At 45.2% G+C, this 21,968-nt stretch overlaps 2 protein-coding genes across 3 annotated transcripts in view; one reads left to right on the forward strand and one right to left on the reverse strand.

Annotated features, from left to right (window-relative positions):
* Window positions 1-2,222: 2,222 nt before the first annotated feature.
* LOC150039222 (uncharacterized protein C7orf57 homolog) lies at window positions 2,223-20,132 on the reverse strand. The gene is made up of 10 exons (XM_090327939.1): window positions 20,066-20,132; window positions 19,599-19,649; window positions 19,427-19,499; window positions 14,279-14,464; window positions 12,242-12,350; window positions 11,042-11,213; window positions 7,437-7,534; window positions 6,445-6,665; window positions 4,768-4,782; window positions 2,223-3,257 (listed from the first exon to the last, which is right to left on the reverse strand). The coding sequence occupies exons 3-10, from the start codon at window positions 19,479-19,481 to the stop codon at window positions 3,211-3,213; spliced, it is 903 nt and encodes a 300-aa protein (XP_090184065.1). The 5' UTR covers window positions 19,482-19,499; window positions 19,599-19,649; window positions 20,066-20,132; the 3' UTR covers window positions 2,223-3,210.
* LOC150039223 (SUN domain-containing protein 3-like) overlaps window positions 3,179-21,968 on the forward strand; it is a 43,720-nt gene continuing 24,930 nt past the window's right edge. Inside the window, exon 1 of one of the 2 annotated variants that reach the window (XM_090327929.1) lies at window positions 3,179-3,288. In XM_090327929.1, the coding sequence (XP_090184055.1) occupies window positions 3,263-3,288 (26 nt within the window). In that variant the 5' untranslated portion in view covers window positions 3,179-3,262. The remainder of the gene's footprint in view (window positions 3,289-21,968) is intronic. The other variant, XM_090327933.1, reaches the window with a different exon arrangement.

Raw genomic sequence — 21,968 nt, forward strand, 5'->3', positions numbered from 1 at the left:
AAAGCCAGCTAAGGAAAAAATATTTGGTGAGGGCATTGATGGTCAATGAGAAAGTCATACCAGGTCCTCTCAGCACTCTCTGCCTCCTGGTCTTGTTCTCTGCACACACCAAGTATCCACAAAGCACTCTTACTGAAGTTTTGCTGACTATGCAAATGCCTTTTCCTTCCTCATTAGGTACAACTTGAAGGTCATCTCCAAGAGTTATCTTCCCTGCTCCTAAGAATAGCCACTGCTCATCCTTGAAACGAGTTCATGGTGCCATGTCAAAATTGTACAACATGAAGTTATAAGAAGTAAAGCACATCAAGGTTTTGGGGGGTTTTTTTGGTTAGGTTTTATTTGTTTTTGGTCCTGGTCCCAGGGCTTGAACTCAGGGTCTGAGTGCTGTCCCCAAGCTTCTTTGGCTCCATGCTGGTGCTCTACCACTTGAGCCACAAAATCACTAACAGGCTTTTTCTGAGTAGTTTATTGGAGATGAGTATCTCACAGTCTTTATTGCCCAGGCTGGCTTTGAACAACCAACCATAGATCTCGGCCTTCTGATTAGCTAGGTTTATAGGTGTAATCCTATAGCCACCAGCACCTGGCATACAAGACCAGTTCTGGCTCATACCTGCATTCTGGCTACACAGCAGGTTGAGATTTGATCATAGTTTAAATCCCAGGCAGAAAAATCCAGGAGACTCTTAGCTTCAATTATTCAGCTCAAATGCAGAAGTGCAGCTTTGGCTCAACTAAACTGTGAGCACTAATTGTGAGCATGAAAAGCCAGGCAAGGGCTAGAGTTCAAGCCCCAGTACCATAGAAAAACATAGTCATTGGAGATGTCCTGGTAAGAGTAGTAGTGGGACATCAGCCCCTCTCTGTTCTTGCTCTGCTTCTTGCACATGCTCCACCACACACTTCTGTCACATGCCCAGAAGCAATAGGCCACAACACATGCTCGCTCTCGCTGTCTGTCTCTGTCTCTGTCTCTCTCTGTCTCTGTCTCTGTCTGTCTGTGTCTGTCTATCTGTGTCTCTCTCTCTCTCTCTCTCTCTCTCTCTCTCTCTCTCTCTCTCTCTCTCTCTCGGCAGTACTGAACTCAGCTCTCAAGCTTGTTAGGGAGAAGCTCTACCATTAGCCAAGCCCTTAGTAAAACTTTGGCTCTTATAAGTTGATCATCTCAGGCATTTTTTAAGGTTTGGAAAGCTGAGTAATGCAAAGCTTCTACTCTACAGTCTTGATGAACTGATTCCAAAGGTTTGGATTTGGTTCCTCTTGTAGATTCTTACAGAATTTGTACCAAGACAATAATGTCATTTGCAAACAAACAGTTCTGTCTTTCCCATTTGTACAGTTGTTTTCTTGACATGTTGCAGTGACTAGACCTTCAAGTACTATGCTGAGTAAGAGTGGTGAGAATGGTTGTAATTGGTAATCCTTCCCTTGCTCTTAATGATAGGAAAACACAGCATTCGATCTTTACCATTGAGAATGTTAGCTGGGTGCTAGTGGTTCTAAATCTACTCTAATGGCCTAATTTTACTCAGGAGGCTGAGAAATAAGGATCACAGTTCAAAGGTAGCCCAGATAGACAAATCTAAGAGACTCTCCAATTAACCAGCAAAAAGCCAGAAGTGGAGGTGTGGCTTAAGGAATAAAATACCAGCCTTGAGTGGAAAATCTAAAGAACAGCAACTATACTCTCAGATCAAACCTCAGGATCTACACAAAAGATTTAAAGAAAAGAAAAACAACTATGGCTACTTTAGTTGAGGCCAAGATTATTTTTGTTTGTATTTATTTATTGGTGCCAATAGTGGTGCTTGGATTCACATTCTTGCTTAGCTTTTTCCTTCATGGCTAGATCTCTATCACTTCAGCTCCACCTTCACTTCTGCTTTTTTCTGGTTAACTGTAGGTAAGAGTTACATAGACTTTTCTGCCTGGACTGCCTTGGAACTGCCATCTTCATAACCTCAACTTCCTGAATAACTAGGATTGCAGGTGTGAGCTAGTAGCTACCAGTGAAGATTCGATCACTAGTTCTAACTTTAAATTTTGTCCTCTCCACAAATTATAGATTTCTATTGCTATAATAACCTTTAAAAAATAAAGAACTGAACATTAATGATATCTCTTCCTATAAAATTTAACAAGGAAGGAGTATTTGGGAATGAGGTAACATTTCAACCAAGGAGGACAAAGGAGAGAATAGAGAAAGGAGAGGAAATATATTGTGTGGTATATCATTTTTTATTTCACATGTACAGCCATTCCCATTCTTTACATGTTGCATACATATTCCTCCACGGTAGTCTCATGTGATCATACAATGGACATGTAAACATTCCATTAACTAGCTCAGTTGGAGTTCTAATATGAAACTTAAGTGTTAGCTGAGCAAGTGCATGATAAGTTCATTCCAAGAAAGAAGGTACAAATGTCTGTGACCTTCTCTGGCTCCCTAAAAAAAAATTATCTGTCCAAAAAATTATTAATGAATTAAAGGTATAAAATGTTTAAATATATTTTAATGCAAATGTCTAATACATAAACAATAGCCTTTCTAAAACTAGAGCATTCAGCTGATCATTTCTAAGCTTTGTTCAAGTCTATGAAGTATATCTTCACTGAAAGGATATAAAATAACAAATCTTTCCTAGTCTAGACTTCTGTTATGCTCACAGAATTGGCAAAAAATTTAAACCAGTAAGTGTTACATTTTCTAGTAAGCGTTGAAAATTCCAAGGCATAATATTTGTAATACAAACTATATCATCATGTTTTAATTGGTTTAAAACTGAAAAATCTTTCTACAAAGACCATAGGGCCAAACAACAGGGAAAAAAAATGCTGAGGCTTGTTCTGTGAGTTTCTTCCCGTTCAGAACCTCCGACAAGGCCCCCATATGGTGGTGAACCCAAGAGGCGCTCATCCAAGAATGGCCAGGGAAGTGACTGTCCCCAGAGGTTGCCAGGTCCCAGAGACCGTGGTGGGACCACCTACTGACCCCGTGTTGTACCCCAGAGAGATGGGAGGGAAAAATAAAAAACAGTGTTTTCCCTACCTGTGCCTCAGTGATAGTAACTACACTGTGAGATATGCGGTTCTGTACGAGTCTATACTAATAAAATATAACCGGTGCCTTATAGATACAGCTGCGACCTAGTCACACCACCGTGAACTACTACTAAAAAGGCGATCCTGATGGGACATCTGGGCTTATTTGAGCTCCGCGGGAGTCCAGTCAGATGGAGATGCTGCTGGGCCTGCAATGTTAAGTACACACAGAACAGATAGGTAAGCATGACAATTTTGAACAGAAAGTTTTAACTTACTCATTTTAAATATGAGTGAATGTATTTCTGACATTATGCCTGAGGATTAAAACTGAAGTCTGCACAGAATGGGAGTCCCATCGAATGGGAAAGCCTGTGGCTCACCTTTGACTTTGGGAGGCAAGGACAGAGCGCTCTCTTGGGGAGTTTCTGTGCTTCACTGGCCCAGGCTGAAAAGGTCTCAGCTGACACAGAGACGCAAGTGAACTAAGCAGTGAAGCACCCCCACCAGCCCACTCAGCCTGAGTGACCAGCATCTCACTGTCTTCCCCCACGACGCCTCCCCTTCACTAATGTGGACCCCCAGAGAAGCACAAACTGAATCCAGCTGAGCACCAGCTGCTCACACCTACAGTCCTAGCTAGTCAGGAGGCTAAGCTCTGAGGATCCGGGTTGGAGATAGCCCAGGCAGCCAAATCTGAGAGAATCTTATCTGTAATTAACCAGTAAAATGCTAGAAGTATAGGGGGCATGGCTCAAGCAGCAAAGGGCTAGCTGTGAGTGATAAAAACAGTGACAGTAAGACCCTGAGCTCAAGCCTCAGTACTAGCACAAAACAACCAACCAATTAAGCTAGGCTTGATGGCTCAGTCCTTTAATCCTAGTTACTTGAGAGGCAGAGCTTGGAAGATCATAGTTGGAGGCCAGTCCCAATGGAAAAAATTAGTGCAACCTCCATTTCAACCAATAAAAAGCTGAGTACCGTGGTAAGAGCTTGTTGTTCCAGCTAAACAAGAAGATGGCAGTCCATAGTGGCCAAGGAACAAGCACAAGACCCTTTTGGGAAAAAAATACCTAAATCACAAAGGACTGGTGGCATGGCTCAAGTGGTAGAGTTCCTGTCAAACAAGGGCAAGGCCCCAGATTCAAGCAACAGTACTACCTAAACAAAACCCCACCCCAAAGTAAAAATACATCACCAACATGATCCAGATACTAAGTATCTCCCAAAGGACCTGGATGTCCGTAGCTGTAGAGAGAAATGCACTATGCAGTGCCATGCATAGTAGACAAACCATGGAATCCACTCAAGTGTCAATCGACAGATGAACAGAGACAATGGAGTGAATGTTCCTACAGTGGAATACTACTCAGCAATGAAAGAAGGCACTCTTGGGCAACATGGATGAACCAGAAAGGCATTAGGTAAAGTGAAATCAACCAGGCTGAGAAGGACAAATCCTGCAGGACCTTCTCCTAAGTGAGATCAGAAAAGGCCAAATAAGCAGCAGAGAGAAGAACAGGGTTGGGGGTAGAGGTCAGAAAGATCTAATGGAGGATGAGTGGTGAGTACAGAGAGTGACTGGACGCTGCACATTTCCCCAGTGTGCGTGGCAGGGCTGGGGTGAGTCTCCAGACGGAAGGACCAGGTCCACCGAGTCTCTTTGTGACATTTAGACTTTAAACTCCCAAGCAGCTCATTTTCTCTACAAATACTCACTTGGAAGAGCAGATTCTGAAATAAAGAATAAGGACATTGGTTTTTCAGTTTCATGAAATAGACTAAATATTCAAAGAATGTGAAATTACTTAACATAATAAGAACTAAATCCACAACACTCAAAACAAAAGAAGTCATAAAGCACTTTGAACCTAAAATTCAAAAGGCCATTTTCCTAATGTTGTTCTGGGTTTTGGTTGTGCCTGTGCTGCAGCTTGCATTCAGGGGCTGGGAGCTATCCCTTGACTTTTTTCACCCAAAAGGCACTCTACCACTTGAGCCACAGCTCCACTTCTGTGTGTGTGTGTGTGTGTGTGTGTGTGTGTGTGTGTGTGTGTGTGTGTGTTCACTGGAGATAAGAGTCTTACCAACGTTCCTGCCCTATTCTTGTTAGCTTCAACCTGCAGTACTCATATCTCAGCCTCCTCAGGAGCCAGGGGTCGGCGACATGGGTCACCAATGTCCTTGGTGGGTTTGTTGTTGTTGATGTTGTTTGAGATAGGGTCTCACTATATAGTCCAAAGCTGCTTTGAACTTTTGATTCTCCTACCTCACCTTCCTGAGGGCTGGGATGACAGGTATCTACCACTGTGGCTAGCTAAAAGGACAGGGTTATAATGGCAGATTTTATTCACCAAAACAGCAAGCAGCTGGAGTAGAGATCTACTCACAAGAAAGGAAACAAACAAGCAAACAAAAAAATTCTCATCAAAGAAATGAAGCCCCATGAGTAAAACAAGTTGTCCAGAAATTAATACAACTATAAAAACTAAACACTAAATATATGCATACATGAAACATATGCATGTGCCTATACTCCCAGCTACCCAGGAGTCAGAGATCCAGAGGATGGTGGTTTGAGGCCAACAAGCCAGGCCTGGTGGCTGTAATGCCAATAGAGAGAAGCATAGGCAGAAGGAACGAGGGGTCAGCAGAGCCCTATACAAAAATTCAAAACACTATTGGAAAGACACTAGCTAAAGCACAAAGGACTAGGTTGTGACTTAAGTAGTAAAGCATCTGCCTGTGAGTACAAGGCCCTGAGTTCAAACTCTAGTAACTCTCTACCCTGCACCCAAAAAAATGTATACTGTGACTGGCCCTCGTGCCTCATCCCTGTAACCCCAGCTACTCAGGAGGCTGAGACCTGGGGATTGCTGTTTGAAGACAGCTTGGGCAGAAAAGTCCATGAGACCTATCTGTAAGTTAGCATTGAGAAGAGCCAGAAGTGGAACTGTGGCTCAAGTGGCCCAGTGCTGGTGTTGAGCAAAAGCAGCTCAAGAACAGCACCCAGGCCTTCAGTTCAAGCCCCAGGGATTGCATAAATAAATACATACCAATGTATTATCTTGAATATCTAATATAAAGAAAGTTATAATGGAACATATTCAAACTTCAGAAATGTTTATACTGGAGCAATTTTAAGTTTGAATGCAGTCTGTATGAGGAGATAGGCCCAACTGCTTCTGTGGAAGTCTGTGGAAGTCCAGCAGGGTAAGAACTCTGTGCAGAAGACTAAAACTGATATTGCTGGATACATTCTTTGTACTAAATGAAGTATCAAGACTTTGGACAAGCAAATATGAGAAGCCTCAAAGATCATGACTTTTGCTTTCTGATAAAGAGGAAAAGGCAAAATCTTGTGTTAAGGGAGGCTCAATTCAGAGTGCTCCTCACCGTGAGCTTTCTCAGAGCCTTCAGGAGCCTCTGGGTCCTGTGCTGCGTCTGCATCCTTGGGCTCTTCCGAGTCCTGTGTGGACTGGGAGGATGTGGATTCCCTGGAGGTCTTTGAGGTCTTCATGTCCGCGTCTGTTCTCTGTTGCTGCAACCACTCATCCCTATAGCCATTGCTGATAAGCTTGGAGAAGTTTGTTGGTGAATTGGTTTTTTGACCAGGCCTCAAAAAAGATAAAAGTGAATATTAAATATTAACACAAACCTTGATAGCTGGGTACGAATGGCTTACACTTACAATCCTGGCTAATCAGGAGGCTGAGAGCTGAGGCCTGAGACTCAAAGCCAGTAGAGGCAGAAAAACCTTCTAGACTCATCTCCATTAGCCAGTAAAAAGCCAGAGATGGAGATGCGCACATGCACACACATACACACACACACACACACACACACACACACACACACACACACAGATCAGAAACAGAACAGTATTCAGGGAACAAAGTAATAAGTTGGATGCACAGCTGTCTTAAATACAAGACAGCTATACTGTTCTCCCTCCCTGGATTTATCTTTCCATCTATCCATCCATCATCTACCTGCCAATCATTTTTCTTTATTGGTTTTCTCCCTCTCATTCAGTCTAGCTCAGTGTTCTCAAGGCATTCATGACAATGTAACCATTGTTTATTGCCCATTAGATGAGAAGCTATCTGAAGAATTAGGCAATTCATGATATTTATTCTCGCACTAAACCAGTATTCTGTGCATAAGGAGATAAAGGAGTCCTTAGGGTTCTCTTCAGCGGGGAGGTGTGGAGTGGGGGGCAGATGTGTGTGTTGGGGGAAAAGGACAGGATGAGGCCTCCTCCTGGAGCAAGGGGGCCAGGTAGGCCTGGTGGCCGGGAGGGCAGGCTGTGGGTGGGGACTGTCACTCAAGGAAGAAGGGGAGCAGCAGCTCGCCTCCTGGCCAGCTCAGGCCACTCTGGAACATACATGGGAGGGAAGGACAGTCTGCTTCCCACGGAGTCTTTGGAGCCCGTTGGCGTCCCCGCTTTGCTGGGGTATTTTGAGTGGATGGCGGGCAGCTTCACCTGTGTGGCAAAATACAACACAAATGCGGAGTGAGAAGACTACACAACAAATGTAGGACCTCTGCTGGGAAACAAACAGCCACAACACATGTAGGTCAACAATCCTCCCATTCAGTAGAAAAGCTTTGTAAAGAGAACTTCTAAACATGGGCCCCTGGCAAACCAGGCACCCGCAGCTCACAGCTGAGATCCCAGCCCTCAAGGAGGCTGAAATCTGAGGATCAAAGGGGAAAACCAGCCTGGGCCAACAAATCAGAGGCAATCCTATCTCCAGTTAACTGTGAAAAGCCAGAAGTGGAGCTGTGCCTCAACAATGGAGTGCCATCCTTACGCACAAAATCTGGTGAGAGCATAATGTCCTGAGTTCAAGCCCCCGTAAAACACACACACACACACACACACACACACACACACACACACACAGGAAGTCACTCTCTCCATATAGACAATTATGAACATCAGATGAATGGAGAAGCAGGCTACACCTTGATCCACAATGAAATACAATCCACCAATACAAAGGAATGGAGTTCTGACACCCCAGCAGCTGCCTATGTCTAAAATGCACCAGGGAAGAAAGGACCATAACTCAGGGATACCATAATTTGAAACTCTGGAAAGACTACAAAGAATGAAAGCAGGGCAGGGAGTTTGGCTTAGTGGTAGAGTGCTTGCCTAGCATGCACAAAGACCTGGGTTCAATTCCTTGGTACCACATACATAGAAAAAAGCTGGAAGTTGTGCTGTAGCTCAAGTAGAAAAAAAAAAGTCCAAGGACAGTGTTCAGACCCTGAGTTCAAGCCCCACAATTGGCAAAAAAAAAGGAAGAAAAGCAGACAGGTACTTGCAGGAGCTGTGAGTTAGGAGGAGTTAACACCAAAGGAGCTGAGGGAAAAAATAAATGGAATGCCTCTGTACCTCAGTGGCTGTGGTAGCTTTGTAATGTATGCCTTGTACCACTTGTAGAGAGGTGAGCTTTAAATATATTATGATATAAGAAAAAAATTGCATTTTATTTAAATTATATCTTATTTACAAAGAAAAAGACTATCGCTTTCATAACAGCAATAAAAGAAAAACAAAAATAAGTAGTAGGAGCCTGGCATCCATGGTTCACACCTGTAATCCTACCTACTCAGGAGACTGAAATCTGAGAATCAAAGTTCAAAGCCAGCCAAGACAAAACCATTCTGTGAGACTTTCATCTCCAGTTAACTAGCAAAACATCAGAAGTGTGGCTTAAGTGGTGGAATGCCAGTCAAGCAAAGTAAGCTTAAGGGATAGTGCCTAGGTCCTGAGTTCATGCCCTATTACTGTCACAAGAAATAGTGTTTTTAGTAAAATAAAAGATCCCTCCCAACTCCCACTCACCCTGCAAGTGAGCAAGAAACCCAGGAATGCTGGGTGAGGAGTCTTCCCTAAGAACAGGCCAGTGTGTACCACACCCCAAAGACAGCCTGGGTGTGACAGGGAAGGGCTGGCTCCCGTTCCTCCCTCAGAGGCAGCAGCCGGTTAGCTGGGTGATTTGATTCTCATGTTCAGGTTCTCACTATCTAGGCCAAGATGCCTTGCAGACACAGCCCAACACTGTGTTCCTTCTGCTAGACAATGTTGATGTCCCCAAGACTGTCATCCTGTCTCCTCGACAGGGTGGAAGTAGACAGGCTGGCTACTAAGTGGGTCATTCATTTGATTTGGGGTGATACAGCATTTAACACTTTTACATCTCTCTAGCTTTGTGCTGTAATGGTAGTTAGCATCTCCCCCCTGCCCCCAATTATTTATAGCTTACCCCTTATGCTAAGAAACAGGCCTGGGCTTTAGTCCATTTACAGTACTTACACAAGTGACCCAAAGCCCAAGTCACCACTTGCCATGGAGGACAGCTTGATAAGCAAATGGCTTGTTCCAGCCAAGAGATGCTGACCTTGGCACTCACCCCAGCCCCCAAGTGTCAATGGGGAGGTTCCTTTCCACACCAGGACACAGAGATGCCAGGCATGGGAGCCGGGGACGTATATATCTCTCTCTTCACAATTCAAGTAGAGGATAGTGTTCACTCTTCATTCTCACTCTCAAAAGCATCATCACTATTTTTAATACACATGTCATCGTTTCACAGATCTGACTGGGTGAGGCAACGAGACGAATTTCAGACCTTGCCACACCCAGTGGTACAGAGCCCTCAAAGTCCTGGGAGCTGCTAAGAGGAGGCCGGGGGATGAAAAGACTTTTAATCAAGAAATCACACTCATCTACCAATCAAAGTGTTTGGGGGGTTCACTTTGGAGGGACAAATGCACCCTTGGAATGGGTCTTTTATCACAGAGACATCTCAATTTAACTATAACTAAAACATGTGAAGATAGAATACAAAACCTGGCACTGGAAACTCACACTTGAAACCATAGCTCTCAGGAGACTGAGATTTGAGGATCACAGTTTGAAGCCAGGCCCAACAGAAAAGCTGGTAACACTCTTACCTTCAATTAACCAGCAAAAAACAAGAACTGGAGCTGTGGCTCAAGTAGTAGCATGTAGGTCTTGAATGAAAAAGCTAAGAGAGAACACAGCCTGAGTTCAAGCCCCAGTATGGCACAAAAAGAAAAAGATAATAAATGTATATGAAATTCCCTTTCTATAAGCGCTGGGTGACACATGTTATGCCAGTTTCTTCTAGGTAAGCATTCACTCGTTAAAACCACCTTAAAATGCAAAAACAAGCCAGGCACTGGTAGTTCATGCCTGTAATCCTAGCTACTCAGTAAGCTGAGATCTGAGGATTGTAGTTCAATGCCAACAAGGCAGGAAAGTTGGTAAGACTTTTATCTCCAATAAGCTACTTAGAAAAAAACTGGCTCAAGTGGTAGAGTGCTAGTCTTGAGCACAACAAAGCTCTGGAAAAGTGCTCAGGCCTGAGTTCAAGTCCCAAGTCTGGGAAAAAAAGGCGCAAAAATAGCCAGGAGCCAGTGACTCACACATGTAATCCTAGCTATTCAGGAGGCTGAGATCTGAGGATCTCTGTTCAAAGCCAGCCTGAGCAGAAAAGTCCTTGTGAAACTCTTATCTACAATTAACCACTCAAGAAATGGAAGAGGAGCTATGGCTCAAAGTAGTAGAGCACTAGCCTTGAGCAAAAGAGCTCAGGACAGCACCTAGGCCCTGAGTTCAAGCTCTGTGATTGACGACAACAACAACAAAGAGCAAAAATTCTGGATTGTTGGACAACTGGATTCTGCTTATTATATAACTTATTATTATCCAATAAAATAGCCTGTACAAAAAAAATGAAACAAACAAACCTGTGCTCTTCCCTATAAAACCACTAATCAGAAAAAGAAACAGACAACCAGACTGCCTGCTCACATTGTAGGAGATCCACATTTAAAATACAGACCATATCCGGCAATGTCATGGGCATCAAGGAGACACACCAGCAACAGCCAACAGACACACTGCACAGTCATTCAGGAAGCCACGGAAGGAAAACAACCCTGGATGACAGACGGATGAGCTTCTGTCACCTCTTTTTTTCTCTTCTAGTTCCTCGGCCTCTCTTTGCCAAACCGTTTTCATGTCAAAATCGAAGGGGCCTCTTCTAGATTCATAGCTTCCATTGGTGTGATTGGGATTGAATTCTTCATACACCATGTAATCTGGCATGGAGACCATGGGGACTCTGCGAGAACAGTGGTGTCAGTTACAGCCTGCGCTCGTGGGGCCCCCTTCCCCCTCTCCCCAATTTCTCTTGGCTTCCCTGAAGACACTGGTAGGCCCTGCCATGGGAAGCAAAAAGCTCCACCCCTTTCCAGTGCCAGCCTTGCAGATCATCACCAGAACATCATCTACTCCTTTGTCTTCTTCAATGAGCTAAATGCTCCCCTAAATATGTATCATTTACAATGATCGTTTCAGTCTGCTTGTTTTCTATGAAATGGCCATTTAGTGTGGGCACTTGAACTTCCAACTGAGCTTTGGGACCAGTGACAGGAAGGGGTCAACCCCAGAGTCTCCGACCCCCTTTCTACAGGTTCTAATCCACTCAGCTTCTTTTTCTTTCTTTCTGAACTTAGCACAAAGAATTTTTTTAAGAAAAGGTTGGAGGAATGGCTCTGTTGGTAGAGCACTAGACAATGAGCAAGAGCATCAGGTACCAAGTTCAAGTCTCGGTCTTGGACCTTAAAAAAAAAAAAGCAAGGGAAAAGTCTAATATTACATGCCTCAGGCATGTAAAAAATTTATGTTCATTTTCCAGCCAGAAATGAAAACAAAAGGGTTGAAGCCCTGGCTCAGTTGGTGGAGTGCCGGCCAATGAGTGAAAGCATCAAGTACCAAGTTAAAGTACCAGTCGAGGACCTTTAAAAAAAAGAGGGGGGGAAGGAAATAAAGAGAAACAAAAGCTGAGCATTGAGGCATATACTCTTAGCTACTTGAGGCTTAAAATGACATTTACTGTGGTTTTATCTTACAGGCAAAAAATAAATTAATAAAAAGCCAGAAAAGTGCCTGAAATGAATTTTCAATTTATGCCAAATTAACTACCCAAAAAACTGGAAGTAGAGCTGTGGCTCAAGTGGTAAAGCACCAGCCTTGAGTGATGCTGCTCGATGCTGCTCTGGAACAGCACTCTCGCTTAATTTAATGAATTTCAACTTGAGCTATTTTGTCCCCCAAAAGAACAACGCATAGCTGCTTCCAGATACTCACTCTCGCTGCTGGGCAGTAGCAGGTTTGCGGTGGTGGATATACCAGTCTGGCAGGGAATAGGCCACTGGAGAACCTGTCGTGCTCCCAGGACCCAGGTGTGTCAGCAAATCTTGAAAAGAAAGGGACAGAGCTGTGTGTGACCCAAATGTCCTGTGTGGCATCACTAGTCCACATCAAGGGGAACTGTGCCATTGCCCTGGGTGGCCTCTGGGCCCGGCACTACCCCAGTATCTCTGATACTTCCCTGCCTAGGCACAGGTAGACAACTGAGGGTCCTGGTTGGGCCTCAGACAGGGCCATGGTTCATGAACCTCCCTCCCTCCCTCTCTAGCATGGATCTGGCATGGGGTCTCCACCAGACATCATCACTTCTGGGGGCCCATCCTTCCATTGCTCCAGTTCTTACTGCTCCCCTACCTTTGGCCACTCCTCCAGGCCATTCCCCACAACTCACTGTCCTCCTTCTCCAGCCTGCTTCCAGGAAAATCTGCTCTCTCCAGGATCCCAAATGGTGAGTCCCCAGGAGGGATTTAATCATTTAGTTTGGAGCTAATCTGAGAGGCATAGCGCACAGGCTCTGTTCTACAAACTCAGGCCAGCGCCACAACACACATGCCCAGCTTTCTGACCCCGATCCCTTCCCTCCTAGATGTCAAAGGGCAGCTAGTAGAGTTGGAGGTATGGCTCAGTGGTAAGAGTGCCTGCTTCACAAATACAAGGCCCCGGATTCAAAACCCCAGTACCCCAGATGTTTAATCTCCCATTTTGCAGCTTGAAAACCTTTTCATGGTTAAATACTTTAAACTTAGAGAAAACATAGAAGAATAATGTGAGTTCTTCTACACCTTCTAACCAGACTCTCTCTTGATGATATTTCATGACGCTTGGTTTCTTCTCTCCCTCCCTGTCTCTGTCTCTCATTACTGTCACTTATTATACTTCACACTGCTGGACATGTGTTGCAGAAGGCCACACTTCCACCTCTGGGCTTCATGGCATCACACTGTGATGACACAAATCAAAACTTGGGCAGTGATGTAATACCCCCATTTCAGTTTAGATCTTACCAAATTTGGCCAATCTTTCCACTTTTTTTTTTTTTTTTTACCAATAGCAGGGGAAAGTGGATCTTAGAAAGTGAGATCTAGCCCTTGTCCCACCTATTATAGGCCTCAAGAGGATTGATATGGGTATTTTATTTTTGTGTCACTACTGGTGCTTGAACTCAGGGCTCACATTGTTGTTTAGGGCTGCCACTTTACTGTTTTGAGCTATACCTCCACTTCTGCCTTTGTGATGGTTAATTGGAATTAAGAGTCTCAGATTTGTCTGCTCAGACTGGCTTTGAACCATGATCTTCAGATAGGAATACAATCATGAGCCACTAGCACCCCGCTTGGTCTAGATTTTTTTTTTAATGTTAAAACGATGACCATGGGGCTGGGAGTTTGGCCTAGTGGTAAAGTGCTTGCCTAGCACACACAAAGACCCAGGTTCGATTCCTTAGTACCCACATACATTAAAAAAAAAAGCCAGAAGTGGTGCTGTGATAGAGCTCTAGCTTTGAGAAAGCCCGACTGGCAAAAAGGGAAAATGATGGCCAGCTTGTCTCCCCTATGGCATTGCCAACACAGGTAATGGCAACCAGAGGAGGGATAATTGTCTGGATGTCATCTACCGCAAAGGCAGGCTATGAGATTTCAGGGGTGCTGTCCCTTACCTCTCTGAATGATGATATCTATTGAACTCAGTATGTTCCCATTTTTAAGATTGTCAAATGCTTTGTGAAAAAATAGATCTTGTATAAAATTTGATTCTCATCAGTGATCACACACATCCCCCTATACTTATGAACCTCAATTCCCAATGGCCTTAGGCAAATGTTAAGAATGTTTTATCAAAGATTCTTGGAAGGATTGGGGTTTGAATTTAGGAGCTGGGCACTTTTGAGGCAGGTGCTCTACCACCTGAGCCACGCCCCCAACTGCTAGAGCAATATTTTTATACAGATGAGATGATGGAGCACGTGGGGCTTACCAGGTCTGCCGCCTTGCTTTGCAAGCTTCACATATTCTGAGTCGGTTTCTTTTATCAAGTACCTTCGCATCCCAGGCAAGTACTCATTGTGTGAGTCGTCCAATTTGCTGAGCCCTGGAATCTGAGATGCTGGAGGGGCATCCACAGCCTTCTCAGAGCGCTTCACGGGGAGATGGTAATACCATTCTAGATAGAAGCAAGGCCAGTTCACTGCCATGCTGGGCTGCAGGATTGGCCACATGGGGAGAACCTAGGTGCTTCCCAGTCTATCTGCTGTGGACGTCACCAGGCAAGCCACACAGCACCTGAGCCCAAGACAAAGCATGGCACCATTGCAGGGCAAAGAGTCTCCAAACCCCCTGAGTATACCAGCCATCAATGCCAATGGGAGGAACAGCAACCTTGGCCCCACCCTGTCAGCTTTGCTGCAGCTAGCTTCTCCAAAACCAAAACCAGCCTCATCCACCAGTGTGAGCTTCAGGGAACTCTCCAAGCCCTATGTCTTTCCATCTTAAAATAAAATTCTTAACTGTTTTTCTTGTCATTCTGGGAAATAGGAAAAATCCCATGTTATTTAAAATATGACAGATAAACCAATGGAACAGATGGATAAATGTGACCTGCAATTTTTGTGTGAGCTGCAATTTTTGTGTGTGCTGCTATTGGGGCTGGAACTCAGAGCCAGGGTGCTATCCCTTAGCTTTTTCACTCAAGGAGGGTGGTTTTCTACTATCTGAGCCACACCTGTACTTCTGGCTTTTCTGGTTAACTGGATACTTTCCTGCCCAGGCTGGCTTCAAACTGGTCCTTAGATGTCAGTCTCTTGAATAGGTATGATTACGGATGAAAGCCACCGATACCCAGCCATGGGCTATGATTTGACAAACTTACAACATTGAAACACTGAGATAAGCCAGGTACTGGTGGCTCACACTTGTAATTCTAGCAACTCACGAGGCTGAGATCTGAGGATCATAGTTCAAGGCCAGCCCAGGCAGGGAGGCTTGTGAGACTCTCATCTCCAATTAACTACCAAATAAGCAGGAGATGGCTCTGTGGCTCAACTGGTAGAGAGTTAGCCTTGAGCAAAAAGCGGGATGACCCTGAACGCAAGCCTCATTACTGGTACAAAAAAGAACAAGAAAAGGAGGAAGAGGAGGAGGAAACCCCTGAGATATAAATTATGGTACAGAAACCACAACCTGCTTTAACAGATGTACCCGTTTTATGAGAGCAGCAGGAAGCAGGTCAGGGAGAGAGCCACAACTCCTCACCTGTACTGGGAAGGCACCAGCCAGCCCACCTCCCATGCTGGCCAGCTCCCACACCAGCTCCCATCAGTGGCTTTACTATACTGTAGAGGCCACAGTGAGAGGTGAAAGGTGCCAGGGCCTCAGTGTTTACTGAAGAAAGCAAGGAGAGAGGGTGAGGCATTTACTTGCCCGAACTCCCCACAGGTTAGGAATAACATTTTAAAGATTCCAAAGGACTGATTTATGGAAAAGATTGAGTTGAAGCATGATAATTGTGAATGGAAGGATTTCTCTCATCTAGAAGAAACTGGGTGCAATAGCTCAGAGGAGACACAAAAGACAGGAAATGGAGGCAAGTATGGGCCCCATGCTGAGAGAAGAAGCTGAGCATGAGACTGATGAGGTGAGGCAGCTCCCCAAAAGGTGCTTAGGATAGATGTTGCAGCCCACCTGGGGACCAGCAACAAGATTCCCTGGAGGTATTTAGTCACAGGCTAGGGAGCTTATATCAAGAGCTAGGGAGAGCCGGGCACTGGTGGCTTATGCCTGTAACCCTAGCTGCTCAGGAGGTTGAGATCTGAGGATTGTAGTTCAAAGTCCCTATGAGACTCATCTCCAGGCAGCCACCAGGAAACTGGAGGCGCTACTGTGGCTGAAGCCGTAGGGCACTAACCTTGAGCAAAAGAGCACAGGAGGGGCCGGGAGTTTGGCCTAGTGGTAACGTGCTTGCCTAGCATGCACAAAGACCTGGGTTCGATTCCTCAGTACCACATACATAGAAAAAAAGCCGAAAATGGTGCTGAGGCTCAAAGGTAGAGCTCTAGCCTTGAGAAAGTCCAAAGACAGTGCACAGGCCCTGAGCTTAAACCCAGGACTGGCAAAAAAAAAAAAAAAAGAAAGCACAGGAACAGTGCCCAGGCCCTCAGTTCAAACCCCACAGCTGAAAAAAAAAAAAAGAGCTAGATGTGTTGGAAAAAATCCAGAGGCCTAGAGTTATTAGTACTTATTTATGACCCCATAGGGAGAAGAGAGGTGGGCACTTAGGCTATGAGTGTTTCAGGTAATTCTTTCCATCTGAAATTAGGAAGATACTCAAAATAAGAACCACACACACACTGTTTTACGACATACAATCTACGGAAAACAAAATGCAAAAGGTACAGCTTCATAACATAATTATTGGGCATTGTTAATAGCACCTATTAGCATGTACAAACACAGATTCATAACATTTACAGTCTGATGCAATGCCCGGTTTGTGGTAGAAGAGATTATACGTTTGTGTGTGTGTGTGTGTGTGTGTGTTATTCGGCTGGACCACAGTACCTACATAATAGACATTATTCTAGATGCTTTTGTGAAGATGATTTTGAGATGAGATTTGCACTTAACTCAGATGGCCTCAAAATAGGCATGAGCCTCATGTAATCAGTTGAAGGTCTAATGAATAAAGAATGCAGTCCTCCAGGAAAGAGTGAATTCTCCCTCCAGATGGACTTCAGATTTGAAATGAAACCTGATCTCCTCCTCTGGCCTCTAGCTCACCAGACTTCATATTTGTTATCCCCTAGCCATGTAAACCAAGTCCTTAAAATAAATTCTGTGTGTGTGTGTGTGTGTGTGTGTGTGTGTGTGTGTGTGTGCACATGTATGCATGTGCTGGCTGACCAGAGTTCTTTGGAAGCAGCGTATTAAATGCACTAAGTCACCATAGCACAAAACAAGTCATTCTGTGAAAGTTTTAGACATCCAATTTGTACTTGGAACTTCAACTGCATGAAGTTTTAACCCAGAAAATATTTAAATGACTGAAGAATATTAACCAGCTAAATCATCGCCTTCCCTTAAAAAAAAGAAGGAAGAAAAAAGAAGAAGAAAGTTTAGACAATGGCACAAAAGATCACAGAGAATCAATTTAAGGATTAGGAATCAGGGTTTAGCAGCTCAACTATTTCTTCGTTTAGAAGGGCATTCAGTTTGCACTTTATTTTTCCTCTCTCTGTTTTGCTTACTAATTAATCCACAGAGAACAGTGTGCTTCTACCCGCTCATTACTGGAAGATTTGGACAGGCACTGAATTCTAATCTATTGCTAAATGTATGCAGTAGAAGAGCTCAGAAAGTGAGGGTTCTGGTTTGAATGAACCAGCTCTCACCACCTAACAGACAGAAAGACAGAAACAGAAAGAGACAGAGACAGAGAGACAAAGAGTCAAAGAAACAGAGAGATGGTTAAAAGGATCTTTTAGCTTTTATCTCAAAATTTGTTTAACATTAGATCATTTACTATATGACTGTTTTTCTTTCTATGATTTTTCCCTGCATGCTCATAGGCTGTAGTAGTAGTTTCATTTTCCTTTATGTGTGTGTGTGTGTGTGTGTGTGTGTGTGTGTGTGTGTGTGTGTGTGTGTGTGTGTGTACTGGAGCCTGAATTTGCAGTCTAGGTGCTATCTTTAGCTCTTTTGCTTAGGGTTGGCACTTTACCAGTTCATACACACCTCTACTTCCTCTTCGTGCTGGCTAATTGGAGTTAAGAGTCACACACCTGCCTGTGATCCTCAGATCTCAGCCTCCTGAGTAGTTAGAATTACAGATGTGAGCCGCCAGTGCCTGGCTTCCCTGATCTTATCAAGGAAGAAATACAGACTGTTGAGAATGAAAGTCAAACTTGAGATCACCTAGCTCGTCAGGTGCTCAAAGGGGACCAGGCTGCTGTTTCTAGTCTGTGAAGCCTCAACTAATAAGCTACTTGCTTGGTGTAGAATGCTCCAAACCAAATGCTTCAGTTTCCTAGTGAAAAAGTGAGGTGATGGGGCTGAGAGTGTGGCCTAGTGGTAGAGTGTTTGCCTAGCATGCAAGCAGCCCTGGGTTCGATTCCTTAACCAGAAGTGGTATTGTGGCTCAAGTGGTAGAGTGCTAGCCTTGAGAAAGCTCAAGGACAGTGCCCAGTCCCTGAGTTCAAGTCCCAGGACTGGCAAAAGTAAAAATGGGGTGATGATTCCTGACAGCTCCTAATGAGGTTAGATGTGGGAGTGTGTATAAAGTACTGGGCACAGTGCCTGGCACTTGTTAGAATCCATCAATGGCATTCCTGTAGATGAGGCCTCGACCTATGACATCAGGTGGCTCACACCTATAATCCTAGCAACTGAATTCTGGACATCCCAGTTTGAAGTCAACCTAGGCAAAACAAGAAAAGGCTTTGACTTCAAGCCCTATGAGAAAGACAGAGAGAGAAAGGGGGGTGGGGGGGAGAGAGAATGAGAATCACAGGAAGGCCCAAAGGTTAGAGCAGGAGATGTGGAACAGGCCAGACCTGATGAACAATGCACTACCCACAACTGGATTTCCAGCACAGCCATGGCACCACCCTGACAGAGGCTGACTGTGCAGTTAAGTATGGACGGGCCACACTTCATTTTATTTCTGAACACACTGGGCGGATGTGATTGGCTCCAACTGATCCCTCTCAGCTTAGCCCTCTTCCCTACTCTCCATCTGCAACCCTTCTCACCACACAGAATAAAAACAAAAGCAACCAATAAAAAAACGGCATATGGAGACTCTTTCCTTTCTCTTCTTCTCACCTACACATTGGGTACATAAGAAGTCATGAACTTCCGCTGAATTAGCTTTTCTCATACCCTGCTGTTTCAAGCAAGAAACATTTGGTGGAGTCCTAACTTAGAAGCAAAAGCTAGGGAGCCAGCGAGGCTGTGCGACTGAGAAAGTTCCTTATTCAATATTCAGAATACACTGGGTTAATTCATGACCAAACATTTCCGGAAGGTTCCTATCCACAACACCGCACCAAAAAGAGAGGGGGGCGGCCGGGATCGTTCCCAGGGTGTCACGCCCCAACAACCCCGCAATCCTCAGGCAATCCGCAGTCACCACAGGGAGCGTAGCGGTGAGCGGTGCTCTGTACTTCCTTGCTGGTATTCCTCATGGCCGGGCGCTGTGAGCACTTTCAGAGGAGCCCAGGGTGCTAGGGTTAGCTGGTAGCTGCAGCCACAGAGGCGAAGTCCGCGCGCCCTCCCGGTCTTCCCGCCTGCACCTGACACACCTGCACGCGCCTCCCGCCCTCGAGCGCGGGCACATCCACGCACGGCACACTCTGGAGGCACAGCAGGGGCACATCAGGCCGGGGGCGCAGCCGGCGCGGCGGGGAGGGGGCGCAGCGGGCACGGGGACATCAGGCCGGGGCGCAGCGGGCAGTGGACAGCGGACAGACACAGAGGGCAGGGGGCACAGCGGGCAGGGGCGCAGCGGGCAGGGGCGCAGCGGGCAGGGGCACAGCGTGCACAGGAAGCAAGGGCGCAGCGGGCACAGCAGGCCGGGGAGCAGCGGACAGCGGACAGACACAGAGGGCAGGGGCACAGCAGGCAGGGGCGCAGCGGGCAGAGGCGCGGGACGCACGCTCAGCCGGACACACTGCTGGCTGGGTCACATGCACGCCGGGTACACGGCAGGGGACGGGGCACGATGGGCAAATAGCTGGGGCCGTGCACGCGGAGTAGGCAGCAGGTGTACCGAGGTACAGCCTGAGGTCTCCACCGATTCAGCAGTGCCAGGGATCTCCTGCTCGCCGAGGGTCTCCGGGGTGTGACCAAGGGCGCAGCGGGAGTTCTGTCAGCCAATAGGGGCAGCCTTAGGCAAGCCAGTAAGCCAATCAGAGCCGGGGCATAGCGCGCAGGCGCAACCAGTCAACTGCCGGGCGCCCTGGCGAGCCCAGGGCGGTGCTGGGGGCGTGGCGAGGCCTGAAGGGGCGGGTACGGGGGCGGGCCCGGCGAGGCTCAGGAGGCGGGGCCCAGGGGAGGGGCGCGGTGGGTGTGTGTGTGCGGTGGGGGATGCGGGGCTCGCTCCCGCCACTCTTCCCCGCCGTCCCGCACCGGCAAAGCAATCCGGAAAAGCTGGGAGCGTCTACCACCTCGTTCTCCAAGACACAGTCCCACCTTAAAAAAGAAAACTGCTAGTACCTGAAAATATTAATTAGAGTCGCGCACGTGCTTGATAGGGTGAATATGCAATGAGAGCTTTGGCAGAATTCATTCAGTAGGAGACACTTTTGTCACCCAGAAAGCTTCATATCATCCTGGCTAAATAGTGGGCACAATTACTCTCTGCTAACCCCCTGTGAGAGTGAGGGATACCTTATTATAATTTTCAAAGAAACACACAAGACCTTGTCTTCAATTCTTGGTACTGCAGTATGTGTGTGCGCGTGTGTTTGTGAAAGAGAATAGGACATCAATTCATTTCCAACCATTGAGATTTCTCTTTCTAAATTTTTTTTCTTTTTTTCATAAAGACATCTTAGCCAGGCACCTGTGGTGTGCACCTATAATATTAGTTACCGAGGTGATTCAAATCTCGTCCAGACACACAAGTCTCCACCTAAGCACAAAACAAAACAAAACCGCAAAGCTGGTGGTATGATTCACATTATATAGGCTCTGCTGTGAGTTCATGACCCAGTATCAGGACAACAAAATGACTTTTTAGCTTACATAGATATTTGACCACATAAGCTATATGAAGTGCTGCTTCAGTTATGCAAGTACCACTTTGGAAATGCAAATAATACTAAAACAAGCAGATTTTTTTTACTGTAGGTTTATTTTTATTCAAAAAGTTACTGTCTCAAGGAATAAATACAAATCAGAAAACAGTACAATTAGGACAATAGAATATGGAGGACAACAGGTTAGAGTAATATATAAAACATTTTAATGGGTTGAAAACAAAGCTGTAAGAACTGCTTTCACAAAGAAGTACTCCTTTCAAGAGTGAGAAAAAGAATCAACTTAGGTTTGAAATCATATATACAGTCCTCTCAGCAGTTCCAGTAAATGCAGTGGTGTGCAAAACAACATATGCAATACTTATGCACATAACTAAAACAAGCAGATTTTTGTATAACAAAAATGAATACTGCCTTATTTGATTCAGCTGTAATATAATATGGTGAGGAATTCCAAGGATCTAGCTGGCCCAGTTATGTATGTCATCAGAACTTCATACAGCAACGCAATGTATTTGTTTCTTTCTATACAGAGAAACACTTAGGTTATCACTCACACAACAGAGTGCTTTGTATCACCTGATGAGCAGTTTAGTGTATTTGAAAACAGTTGATCAAAGTAACTGGGAATGCAGGATTCACCCAAGCTGATCAGCTTCCATACTAATTGAAATCCTGAGAAAAAAGCATTACTTACTAGAAACATTTGACTTTTGAAGGCTATTGAATTATAAGAATTTGTAGATCAAATAAGAATTTAAGTAACGGGCCATAATGAAAATAGGACACAAGGACAATCTAGTTATGATGAGAAAATCTCAGTTTCTTATCTAGCACTGATGGCTTAGGCCTGTAATCCTACTTACTCAGAAGGCTGAGATCTGAGGATTGCAGTTTGAAGCCAGTCCAGGC

This window comes from Megascapheus bottae, unplaced genomic scaffold (genome assembly GCF_031878675.1).
Source record: "Megascapheus bottae isolate mThoBot1 unplaced genomic scaffold, mThoBot2.hap1 HAP1_SCAFFOLD_77, whole genome shotgun sequence".
Taxonomy (NCBI): domain Eukaryota; kingdom Metazoa; phylum Chordata; class Mammalia; order Rodentia; family Geomyidae; genus Megascapheus; species Megascapheus bottae.